This window comes from Plodia interpunctella, chromosome 27 (assembly GCF_027563975.2).
Source record: "Plodia interpunctella isolate USDA-ARS_2022_Savannah chromosome 27, ilPloInte3.2, whole genome shotgun sequence".
In the NCBI taxonomy this organism is placed as follows: Eukaryota; Metazoa; Arthropoda; class Insecta; order Lepidoptera; family Pyralidae; genus Plodia; species Plodia interpunctella.
The window spans coordinates 4,124,128-4,138,018 of NC_071320.1; the positions used below are offsets into that span (position 1 = coordinate 4,124,128).

Below are 13,891 nucleotides of genomic sequence, written 5' to 3' on the forward strand. Positions count from 1 at the left end.
GATACTATATTTTATAACATATACATATATAGATAAACATCCAAGACCCCCAGGTCAGTCGGAAAAATATAATTTTCCATGTTGACCTGACCGGGGTTCGAACCCCGGTCATCCCTGACCGGGGAATTTTGTTACGATTTTACGTCTACCGCACAATATTATTACTTTAGACTTAATTGATTTTGTTAGAAGCAAATATAGGATGATCTAGAATTTGTTATGCATATTATAGTTTATAAGGTTGCAACTGGCGTGCGTTTTAACTCGTGGCTCCCAGCGGAAGACCAGCGTTGCTTACCTCGCACGGGGTAAACAACGTATGTTAAACCCGGTCCTTTTCAAATTGCGAGCACAATGTAATTTTTATTTTATTACCTAGTTTTATTTTTTATATATGTTGTGTGTTTGTTTTTTGAATAAATTAATTTGAATTTGAATTTGAACCCGGGACCTCCAGTGTCCAGTCCGGCGTGATGATCATTAGGCCACGGAGGTCGTCAAAACTTGACACTATTTAACTTCATTTCCACCAATAAGCCGACTATAGCTAAACGAGGCATTCGACTTTAGCAACTATTGACTCTGTCTACCCCGTAAGATATAGAAATGTGACATGACTATATCTGTATTCAATCCGTGTAAACGGGGACTTTAATTTTGTACAGAAATGTAATAAAAAACATTTTAATTTTCTGATTCTTTAATTAGGATTCTTCTATAAATCGCTATTTTACTTCCATGGATTTATAACAGTCTAGAAGAGCAAAATAAAAACAAAAAAATTATAACTAATATTAATTTAATTTAATTTTTGTTTTTATTTTCCGTCTAATATTGTTTACAAACCCCAATTCTCTAATACTGCTACATTGCACAATAAATAACTTAACATAATTATTAATAACTAATTAATATAATATTTACAGGTTGTAAATGTAAATTAGAATATTTTTACAATTCGTGTGGGACAATCGTTACACTACTTTTATTAATATTTTTATAAAATGACAACAATTTCAACACATAATGTTTTATTTTTGTTTGAACGGTTCAATGTAATCAAATTATAATTAAAAAAGAACAAATAGTTTTTCCATAGATTTATATTATGATAGATAACTGCATATTCACAACACTATAGCTAAAGTGTATTGTTACTCGAATGAGAACTGAAAATAATAATATATTTATAAGCCTACTTGCTGCGCCCCGGGGCTTCGCTCCCGTGGGAAATTCGGGATAAAAAGTACCCTATGTGTTATTCCAGGTTATTTTCTACCCGTGTACCAAATTTCATAACAATCGGTCAAGTACATAATGCATGAAGAGGTAACAAACAAACTTACTTTCGCATTTATAACATTAGCTGTGATTGACGCCGTTCACTACCAGAAAAAAAATTCGATAAAAACTTTAGATTTGGGCATCTCCTATATCTTGTTTTCTTGTCTTTGGAAATCTCATTTAGATTTGGATCTCGCTTTAACAAGAAATAATAAAAATGTTTTGTTTAATTAAGAATTGAAGTCAAACATTGCACATAAGCATTGAATACTTGTGAAGTTGACAAATTTTTATGAGTTGCTAAAAGGCAATGTTACCGTAACACAACTGTGACTAATACACATTTTGCAACTCGGTGTGGTACCTACTCCACGTTGATGACATGCGGTATCTAGCTCAAAATAAATCTATGAAATTGACATATAAATTATGTCTCACAAAAAAATATTAGTTGCGGAACGTCAAAGAAGTTTTGTCCTTTGAAGATCTTGTTTGTCTACAAATCTGAACGCATAAAAATAATAATTTATAATAATGTGTCATAAAATGTTGATCGCATTAATAAATACGATATTTCATCTTGAATCACACAAACTGTGAAAATTAGATTAAACAATGTTATTTGTGAAGTTCCCTGAGAAATGTTACTTTATGGAGGAAAGTCTCTTACTTATTTTACTAGCTACCCATCTTGGCTTCGCTCGATTTAAACCAATAATAAGTTATAGTATATCTAAACCTTCCTCAGGAATCACACTATCTATTAAAAAACCCGCATCGAAATCCGTTGCGTAGTTTTAAAGATCTAAGCATACATAGGGACAGAGAGCGGGAAGCGACTATTTTATGCTAGTAGTGATGATGCGCATACGCAATTACATCGTACGCGACTGCCCTACATAAGGTATTTTTTTCTCGTGAAACGTCACATTTAGTAGTTATTGTGTTGATGTCAAATGTGCACCGAGCAAAGCCGAGATCGGTCGCTAGTTCAAGAATATTTAACGTCAAAAAATGCCTTTAAAAATCAAATTTCTAAATAATTTTTCTATTCTAAAGGTACCCTTACCTTTGGTACCCACCACGGTGACATAGTAATTATGACACATAATTATAAATTAATATAGATATATTTATATATAATTATTACAGGCGGTGAAATAATAATTACGATTGTAATTGAATATTTATTAATTCAAATATTTTGTGTTATTGTTTCGAAGTGTTAAATATTTACACGCAGACAATATTAATGCATTTTTACAGATTATGTTCAATGAAACTGTTATAATGAAAATAATGACTTCTATCATCGTATACTAGACGAGCTATTTAAATAAATTACTCATCCGGTCATGTAAACTTTGGGACTTTCAATTTTTGAGATTACTAGACTAGTATGTCCCGGCTTCGCTCGAGTAAAACCATAATTAAAGGTGCCTGTCACTCCAGAAGGTTTCGTCTATCTCTGTGCCAAATTTGATGAAAATCTGCTCAGTAGTCTTTGAGTTTATCCATTACAAACAAAAATACAAATCTCGAATTGTTGAAACAAAAATACAAATTCGAAATTGATTCGAAAATGTAAGGATGAAATTAAAAAAAAATAGCCCTATTTATTTTAATTTAGACTGAATGTCATTCTTTATTCATCGCCATAGCTTTTCTAGAGCTGGAACCACACATCTCTACTAGGGAACTTAGTAAACCAATTACACTCAAATTTAAATCTCCAACATGTTTGGGCCATGTTATTCATACAAATATATCGCTAAAACTGGTATGAATCTTTTTTTTTTCCACAGCTATGACATATCCCGCTGCCTGAATATAATAATTAATACTATCAATGTTATATGCGTAAATAGATAAATGATAAATAACCACATAAACAGTTAGACAATTGTTCTTTAACGCCGGCAACAAATTATCGCCTAAATCAGATAGATGCCGACGCGAAATGTACATTGCGCATGTAGTTTGAGAGCTTCAATTTACCGCAATTAAAAAAATCAGCAATGTACAACAAATCCGTTAAAATTCGGTCAACTACATCGCGATAATGTCATGTAATGTGTATAGTCGGCTTTAGACTGTATGTTCTCCAAATATGTAATATTCAAGTTCTTCAAATAAAATGTGTATTCATTCAAATAGCGTGTCCAGTGAACGTGACGTGGAAATCAATGACAAGTAAACAATGATGAAGTTAGCATCTATTCTGCTGTTCTCTTTCTCTCGCTTTCATTTCTAATTCCTCTTCTTCTCTGGTCAGCGGCACTGTGCTGTAATAGAAGAAATTACATCAGTGCCTGCCGATATAAAATCCATTTATATTAATATTACTAACATATACTAAACTAGCTAACTAACAAACAAACATATAAAATACTAGCTGCGCCCCGGGCCTCCGCTACGGTGGGAATTTCGGGATAAAAAGAATCCCATATATTATTCCAGGTTATATTCTACCCGTGTATCAAACTTCATAACAATCGGTCCAGTAGATTTTGCGTGAGAGAGTAACAAACAAACAAATTTACTTTCGTATTTAAGTATAATAATTAGTTGAGATTGACGCCGTTCAGTCACCGGAAAAACAAAATTCTATAACCTATATCTTGCCTTTGGATATCTGATATACCTATGGATATCTCCTTTAGATTTGGATCTATATATACACACATCCTCACAAACTTTTGCATTTATAATATTTGTAGGATGCGTGAATTTCCCACGGGAAACATGATTTTTATAACGGAATGAAATGTACTGTGGTAAAAAACCCCAGTCCACAAAATAGGCGCATTTGATACTGACGCCCCTAGTGTTGATACGACACGCTGCGCCGCCGCATCTATTTGCCTAGTGGTATAACCAAAATTTAACTTAGGATTCGGCTCCATTGCTCCGTTGCGATGAAAAGCGTGTTGCCTCTCCGTTGCCCTTCATTGTTTTCTATTAGGTTTTCGTCGAATCTATACTATTATTATAATGAGGTAAGCTTTTGTGAGTTTGTGTGTTTGAGGCGAGCAAACTCCGTAAGTATCAAACGGATTTCTAAAATTCTTTCACCGTTAGAAAGGTACATAATCTAAGATTGCTATAGACTGTATTTTATCTAAAAATTCCCACGGGAGCGGAGCCCCGGGCAACATCTAGTCTCCAATAAAATTCCTGAATTGTCCGTCGACGGCGTCCATTTACTGGTCACTCACGTGTGATTATCGACGAAATATGTATCCTCTAGATGAAATTAAATGTCTGTGACTATAGTATCGACGACGTCCTAAAAACGGAAGCCGATAGAGCAATTTAGCTTTGAGCAGGAACTACGGAAGCTGTTACCTATGATTGTACAGTCCCTGTGCCATCAGCTGCAGTGCCAGCGGGTTCCTCTGGCCCGAGGCCTTCTTGATCTTGGCCCGCTTGTTCTGGAACCAGATCTTGATCTGCGCCTCCGCCAGCCCCAGCTCCGCCGCCAGCGCCTGCCGCCGCCGCTCCGTCAGGTAACGGTTTTCGGCGAACTCGTGCTGTTGAGAAGGTTTAGGAGGGAAGTTAGGGAGATACAGCACTCATAACCGGAGTGCATGTATGAAGAAAGTGATGAGTATAGAAGAAACAAGTGAGATTTGTCAGGATCATGGCAAGTGGATTAAATGAATAAATATAAATAAATAAATATATTAGGACAAATCACACAGATTGAGCTAGCCCCAAAGTAAGTTCGAGACTTGTGTTATGGGATACTAACTCAACGATACTATATTTTATAACAAATACATATATAGATAAACATCCAAGACCCGGGCCAATCAGAAAAAGATCATTTTCCATCATGCGCCACCGAGGTCGTCAAATCCATAGTCTTTGCCTATTCCCATGTGAGATAATAGAGAGAGACTAAAATCTAGAATGTACCTAAATACTTTAGGGATAAATCACACTGAATCTGAGTTAGCCCATAAGTAAGTTCGAGACTTGTGTTATGGGTTACTTATTAAACGATACTATATTCTAATAAAATACTATTTTATTTATTTAAAATACTATTTAAATATAAACGTTCAAGACCCAGGTCAATGTGAAAAAAATCATTTTCCATCTTGATCTGACCGAGGATCGAATCTATCGACCGTATGACTCAGTCCGGTATGACGACCATTACTACGTTACATTCGTCGGTCGAGTATTGGTCGAATCTAACCTTGAGTCTCGCCAGTTGAGGTCCAGAGAAGGCAGTTCTGGGTCGTTTCTCGTCATTGGAGATGCCTGGTTCTCCAGGCGGCTTCTTGGGTCGTCTCGTGCGAGGACCTAGGGGAATAACGACGTAATTAAGGGTAAGGGAGATTTATTACAATATTCCATTCATAAAATTTTTCTTATAATATTGTTTGTGTTAGCATCACGTAAGATACGAGTATATTTCTTTTCCTATCGATTCGCTTCTCCAACTTCGCGTGTCGATGGCAAATCTACTACGCTTTAATGGATAATATTGGAATTATTCTTTGCGTTACCCACTTATGTATATACTGGCTTTTGCCCGCGGCTTCTCCCGCGTTAATTTCATAGACTCATACACTTTCGAATGGATATGTTGCGAGCTTGCGAGTGCTAAGTTATATCTATTTATAACTTTCTATTTTTTTACAACGTAATCGTATTTTGCCTAAATTATTGTTATCCAACCATAATAACTATTTACTTGAATTGTGACTGTAGTGTATGCCTATATTCACTTCCCCTCCACTACTGTGATATAAGTCATAGCGCTGCTAGCAAACGCTCAGTTGTTTACGAGACGGCGAGACGCACAGACGTTGGAGCATCAGTCTAGTGGCTGTGATGTACAATTACGTGCGAGGACGGGGCACGTAATCTCGCAAGTATACCACAGTAACCATCAGTATTAAGTCCATAGTAATATTTAACAGGATACAATGTTAATTTACTGTTTTTCTACTGTGAACTTATTTGTGGACCAGGTTAATGAATAAAAATATTAAAAAATATTGACAGCTTCATCGGACACTGCCATCAAGTCAACCCGAGTGAATATATTCAAATTGAAAATAATTCAATTTACGATGATATACATCACTTATTGACGTCAAAAAAATTACTTAAACTAAGTCTACCGCCGACTTCCAAAGCGCAGGTGAAGAAGAAGCGGCGCAACAAACAAACTTCACCGCGGCCTTTTCTCCGAAGACGTCAATTAACAAATGTAGGTCTTATATAGGTCTTAGTACATGTTTGGGCATTAATTCAAATTCAAATTCAAATCATTTATTCAGAAATTAGACCTTCACAGGCACTTTTTCTCATCAATTTTTATATTTATAGTTATTTCTCACAAGCTACAAACTACTGGCATTTCGGAACAACCACTGCTGAGAAGAAATGCCGAAAGAAACTCATTTGAACAGTGTTGGTCCCTATCCTTTGGTTGGTCCCTAGGTAAGGGCGGTCTGATAAGCCATCGATTGCGGGGAGAGGCCACAACCTCACATTAATAATCGCTTCGCTAAGGACATAATCCATCGCGCAGCAACACTTTTTCTTTAGCGATGTTTAACCAACCTACAGCTACCGGTATACTGATAGTTGCACTTTAACATGCGCAGATAAACGCAAATTACGCCATATTGCGACTAAAGTCAACATAAAAATTGATTAGTGCAACCATAATTTCGTATGAGTTATAAACTGGTTAGTAGAGCAGTTGGTTGGTGGTGTTAGTTGTGATAAACTTTCTTTTTTTACTGAAAGTATTAGACCTAATGGGCACCTTATCGTCTGTATTTTGTACAGTCAACTGCATGGTAACCTACCCTGAACCCACGCGACATTAAGCGCGGTGATATCCAGTAGACAATGAATGATTGATTAAAAATTAGATAAATAATGAGTACCTAATTGCAGCGATAAAAATTTGATATAAAATATATACGTATAGTCAACCGCGTATTTTATAAGTTGCTTTTTTTTAAGTTATATCTACTTTAAATTATTTGTCATTTGTTTATTTAGTAGGCTTTTTGCTATTTGGACTGTTTTAATTCCTAAAACTACTTTATTAATTTATCAAAACCATTCTACCGACTTTAGACAGAATACGGCAAGTCAAGAATATATATGGATAAAATATTATGTTTTTTTTTTATACAGAAGGCCTACAACGAAACATGCAAAAACGTATTACGTTACTAACGTCCACCTACGCTGTCTCTTTTATCCATATCGTTTAAGCATCGTGTAAAAAAGAGATACAGTGTGGACGCAATAACGTGTTACGTTTTTTATGCTGCGTGGTAGGCCCGCAGATTACATCACACACGAGCACACACAAACAATTTATACATTTATGATTCAAGTAAAATCCAATAATAGACAACAAACACAGAAGCGAAGCATACAAACACAAATTAAATATAATCTGAAACCCATTAAAAAGAACACACACACAAAATAAATTTCACAAAATCACAAAAATGTAAAAAAAGACACAATAAAGCATTAAAGGTTGCACACAAAATACAGATAACAACACACACAATAAATATAAAGAAAATAAATTCATTGATTTGCATAATTGACGTTCGGTAAGTCTTTGATTTAGTATAAAATACTGTTTTTTTTATGTTTCTAATAATAAAACTAGTGACTATGGAACTTTCTTACTATTTCATATTGTATACATACAAAGCAAATCATTTTTTTTTCTACAAATCTAAAAAACTAAGTTTTCGTATAAAAAAAGCATTAAAAACAAAACTAAAAATTGACAACAAAAATAGAATAAAATAAGCAAAAAAACAAGAACACTCTTTTTACATTTTACGCATAAAAAAAAACACGAAAATGTTCAATCCCACGCTGTCATTCCCGATGCAAGCAGACGATGCAATATCTTAACCAATTCACACAGTCCAGCGGTGGACAAAGTTTATTGTCGTTTAAAATTGGTCAAAATATTGCACCGATTGCCTGCCGGGTCTATTGATGATGTCTTCTGTTTATGATGGTTTCTTCTCTTGTATCTAACTATTAGTTCCAGTCCCTATCACTAGATGGCATTAGTCAATTTAGGTTATTATAATTTTTTCTTCACGGCTAAAACTAAACGAGTTTATTTGTTAGACAAATTAAAAAACAAAACCGACTATATTATACATATCGCTACAACGTTTGAACGGCTGAACAGATTTTCATGAAACATGGCCAAGAACACTCGGGATAAAATTATCTATGACACAAAAAAGAACTAAACGAAAATCGGTTCGTCCGTTTGGGAGCTACACAGACAGATACACAGATAGACACGTTATACTTATCAACACCCCTCTTTTTGGGTCGGGTGTTAAAAAGAAATGAAAGAAAGCGTTGATGTTACACTGGATTTGCGCACAGAAAACTAAATAACTATAAAGAAATGTTAGTAATACCTATATTACATGACACTGAATGTCTACCTTATGGCGGCTATACTTTATCGCGATACATTTCGTCAATATTCGGCGGATTCGGCATACATTAACAGTTTTCCATTGCAATAAATAAAAGCTCTTATATAAAGTACGCAATGTCGCAATTTTTACGTATTCGCGTCGGCTACTGTCCTAATTCGGCAATAGTGTGTAATCGGCATTAAGCAGATCCTAGACAGTGTATTATACACATTTATAATGTGCAATAATTTGCGAATTCAGACTATAATAATTATTTATATATTATAATAATATAATAGGGTAATTAATAGTCGCTTCAGCAATATCAGCTACGATGATGGGCAGTTTGGCTTCCGTCCACAGGTCTCAACTGATATGGCGATATTTGCACTAAAGCAGGTCGTCAAGTATTATACACAGCATAATACAACTGTTTATGCCTGCTTTCTTGACTTAAGTAGTGCTTTTGATACGCTTAATCACGACCTGTTGTGGCGGAAACTCAGTAGTACAAATGTACCATCTGAAGTCATAGGACTGTTACAGTACTGGTACCTGAATCAGACCAACTATGTAAAATGGGGATCGGAGGTATCTGAATCATATTACCTCCCATGCGGCGTGCGTCAGGGCGGCCTGACCTCGCCCGACCTGTTCAACACCTATATCAACGACTTGCTCGTGGAGCTGAGCGGCACCCCCGTCGGCCTCAGATTGGATGACAGGTATGTCAACAATCTTAGCTATGCTGACGATATGGTGCTGATCAGCCCTACGATCAGGGGTTTGCGGATACTTTTATCCAAATGTGAAAAGTACGCTATAGATCATAACTTGATTTATAACGCGAAAAAGACAGAAATGGTGGTGTTCAGGTCGGGCAAGGGTCCGGACAATATACCTAAGGTTTGTCTAAACGCTCAGCCTATCAAGATAGTTGATAAATTCAGGTATCTTGGCCATATAGTGACGTCGAACTTACGGGATGACAGTGATATCGAGCGGCAACGCAGGGCCTTATGCATAGTTGGAAATATGATAGCAAGAAAATTTTTCAAAGCCGCACCTGACGTGAAGATTACATTATTTCGGTCTTTTTGTCAGACTTTTTACACCTGTCAACTCTGGACAGACTATTCTTTAAAATCTATGAATGGCGTTAGAGTCGTCTACAACAATATTTTTAGACACCTGATGGGCCTAAAGCGCTTTTGTAGTGCTTCGGAAATGTATACCCAATTTCGGGTCGACTCATTTAGCGCTATTCATAGAAAAAGAATAGCTTCTTTTATGTCGAGAGTCTATAGGTGTAAAAACGAAATTATCCGCAGCCTGTCTACACGACTGCTGACGACCACAACATATAAGTGTTGGGTTAAATTAACGCATGGTAATGGGTAGTTAATAAGTAAATAAGTTTTTTAGTGAACAACATTTGTTGTTTTTATGTATTTCTACTTTATTTTATATTTATTTATTTTGTGATATGGATCTTGTGTCTGCAATAAAGAATTATTATTATTATTATTATTATTATTATGAGATACGTTCCATTTGTCGTATAATGTCTTCAATAATATGATCGTTAAGTGAAAAAATGATATCTACAAATAGCAATATTGATATTTGACAATTAAACTTTGGAAACTGGAATACCTCTTCAAGAATCGCCCAAGCTTTGATTATTAACACGACAATAAGCAAAACACCTAAAAAAATATATAAATTTCTTAGATACATGCTTCAAATAAAGTCGGTTGAATGGTTCATTTTAAAATTGGGTAAGAATGTAGAAATTTATTAAGTACCTACTTATCTATCTATTTATCTCAAAAATTATTATATTTTTAGTATCAGCTGTTGTCCGAAGCTTCGCCCGCGGTAACCTATATTTAAGCTTGGATCATATTCTAAATTTCATTAAAATCGTTCTTGCGTTGAGAGACAGACGGATAGACTTTTAGTTTACAAAATATTACTACCTAGTAGCCCGTGGCGCCACTCGCGACGAAAAATAATATTAGTAGGATTAAATCTCGAAAATTTAATTTCGTTTTTTTTTTAAGTAAACCCCAAAATGCAGCTTTACAAGCCCAAAAAGTGTCATGTTTTAAAAAGATAAAAATATCTTTCTAAAATATGATCACGACCACAAAAATAAAACAAGTTTTTCCGTCAAAATAAAAACCGTTTACAAAGTTTTAGTTTCTTCACCAGTCAACGGTAACTAACAATCGTTTGTTCGTAATCGGTAAAAAGGAGTACATGTTTTGTGTTTTTTGTTCTCAGTCACAATACCTAGCAATGCAGCGACTTGGGCGGTAATTTTTTCGGCGCCCCCAATCTGTACATCGCGACCGCGTTGTGAAACTTAATGTCAAAAACTGGCTGTAAAGGAAAGATAGACAAACAGACTTTATATAAACATTTCCTTTAAAATATACTTGCTTAATTGAGAAAAAACAATGATAATAATAATCAATCAATGAATTTATACTAAATTTATCTCGGTGCAGTGAACAAAATTGAACAATAACCTGTAATTCCAGAAGTTTTGTTCATTCGTTTATGTTCGTATTTATATTAATATTACGTGCAATTCCCTACTCTATTCAATTGATCATTAAAAATATTTAAAAAATATTGCTTCTCTCTCTCATCTTCTCGTTTATATTCGGAGTTGGGACGTCCTAAAGCCCAGTTTGGCCGCGCGACTGACGTCAACCCTCTTTGGGAATGCTATTGTATTCCTTTCAGTTGTTAAGGCTCTGTGTCCCTTAGACACCTACCTATGACACCATTTACTTTTGCGATGGCGCCCCTATATATCTAACCTATCTGTAATTTTGAAGCGTTGTTGCACAACTTATTCGACGTCCCCTTATACACAGTGCCCTGGGCAAACGCTCAAATCTAACGCCGGAACTGCCGAGTTATCTAGTTTAGTGGACTAACGAACCGTGGAGGCTTTTGGTGGTCCTCGAATTCCAATACAATGTATTGAAGGCTTAACCGACTTGTTAGAAAGGCGTGCACTCTCGATCGTAACATTAAATAAATTAGTAGGTACACTTAGGGCGGATTGCACCAGTCAAATTTGACATTGACTTTAACATAATATTATAAATGCGAAAGTAAGTTCACGCTCTATCTACTCAACCAATCTTCTTGAGATTTAGCATACATGTAAGTAGTTTAACAACAACGGAGTTAGACACAGACACAGACACAGACACAGACACAGACACAGACACAGACACAGACACAGACACAGACACAGACACAGACACAGACACAGACACAGACACAGACACAGACACAGACACAGACACAGACACAGACACAGACACAGACACAGACACAGACACAGACACAGACACAGACACAGACACAGACACAGACACAGACACAGACACAGACACAGACACAGACACAGACACAGACACAGACACAGACACAGACACAGACACAGACACAGAGACAGACACAGAGACAGACACAGAGACAGACACAGACACAGACACAGACACAGACACAGACACAGACACAGACACAGACACAGACACAGACACAGACACAGACACAGACACAGACACAGACACAGACACAGACACAGACACAGACACAGACACAGACACAGACACAGACACAGACACAGACACAGACACAGACACAGACACAGACACAGACACAGACACAGACACAGACACAGACACAGACACAGACACAGACACAGACACAGACACAGACACAGACACAGACACAGACACAGACACAGACACAGACACAGACACAGACACAGACACAGACACAGACACAGACACAGACACAGACACAGACACAGACACAGACACAGACACAGACACAGACACAGACACAGACACAGACACAGACACAGACACAGACACAGACACAGACACAGACACAGACACAGACACAGACACAGACACAGACACAGACACAGACACAGACACAGACACAGACACAGACACAGACACAGACACAGACACAGACACAGACACAGACACAGACACAGACACAGACACAGACACAGACACAGACACAGACACAGACACAGACACAGACACAGACACAGACACAGACACAGACACAGACACAGACACAGACACAGACACAGACACAGACACAGACACAGACACAGACACAGACACAGACACAGACACAGACACAGACACAGACACAGACACAGACACAGACACAGACACAGACACAGACACAGACACAGACACAGACACAGACACAGACACAGACACAGACACAGACACAGACACAGACACAGACACAGACACAGACACAGACACAGACACAGACACAGACACAGACACAGACACAGACACAGACACAGACACAGACACAGACACAGACACAGACACAGACACAGACACAGACACAGACACAGACACAGACACAGACACAGACACAGACACAGACACAGACACAGGACCGATTGTTATGAAATTTGGTACACGGGTAGAATGTAACTTGGAATAACACGTAGGGTATACATTTATCCCGAAATCCCCAATAGTGCGAAGCCCCGGGGCGCAGTTAGTCTTGGATATGATAAAAATTTTAATTACAACAGCCATTTAAACGTCCCACTAATGGGGCACTGGCCTTCCTTACGGATGGTTAGGAGATTGGGCCGTGACCCACCACGCGGGCCTTACGGATTGGCGGGTTTTAACGAAAATACAACCGGGACCACGGCTTTACGTGCCTTCCGAAGCGCGGAAGAGCTCAAGATTAACGGTCACCCATCCAATGACCGACCATTGTGACAGTATCTTAACCGTCACTATTAAAGTCGAGCGTTCTAACCACTACGCCATTGTGTAGATAATAGAAAGAAATTTATTAATGAAACCTTTATATATTTTTCTTTTATTCTCTGAATGGAACCTATCGAAAGAACGACGACGACGTTATAAAACGTAACAATAAATCAAAACGCTGCCAAATTAAAGTAAAATATGTCAAAAAAAAAAAAAAAAACAATTTCTTACAACGACATCGAGAATCCACGACGAAAATTAAAAAAAAAATTGTCAAGAAACTGAAAAACTTGACACCTGCGCTGTCAGTCATAACAAAAAATGTCTCCTAAGAGTTGTGGAAAAAAAAACTAAGGT

The 13,891-nt window shown here is 36.9% G+C and overlaps 1 protein-coding gene across 1 annotated transcript in view; it reads right to left on the reverse strand.

Moving 5' to 3' along the window:
• Positions 1-688: 688 nt before the first annotated feature.
• The window catches only part of LOC128681538 (homeobox protein invected-like), a 66,128-nt gene continuing 52,925 nt past the window's right edge, over positions 689-13,891 (reverse strand). Inside the window, exons 5-7 of the mRNA XM_053765522.2 lie at positions 5,492-5,598; positions 4,633-4,817; positions 689-3,569 (exon numbers count right to left, since the gene is read on the reverse strand). Of these exons, the coding sequence (XP_053621497.1) occupies positions 3,494-3,569; positions 4,633-4,817; positions 5,492-5,598 (368 nt within the window). The 3' untranslated portion in view covers positions 689-3,493. The remainder of the gene's footprint in view (positions 3,570-4,632; positions 4,818-5,491; positions 5,599-13,891) is intronic.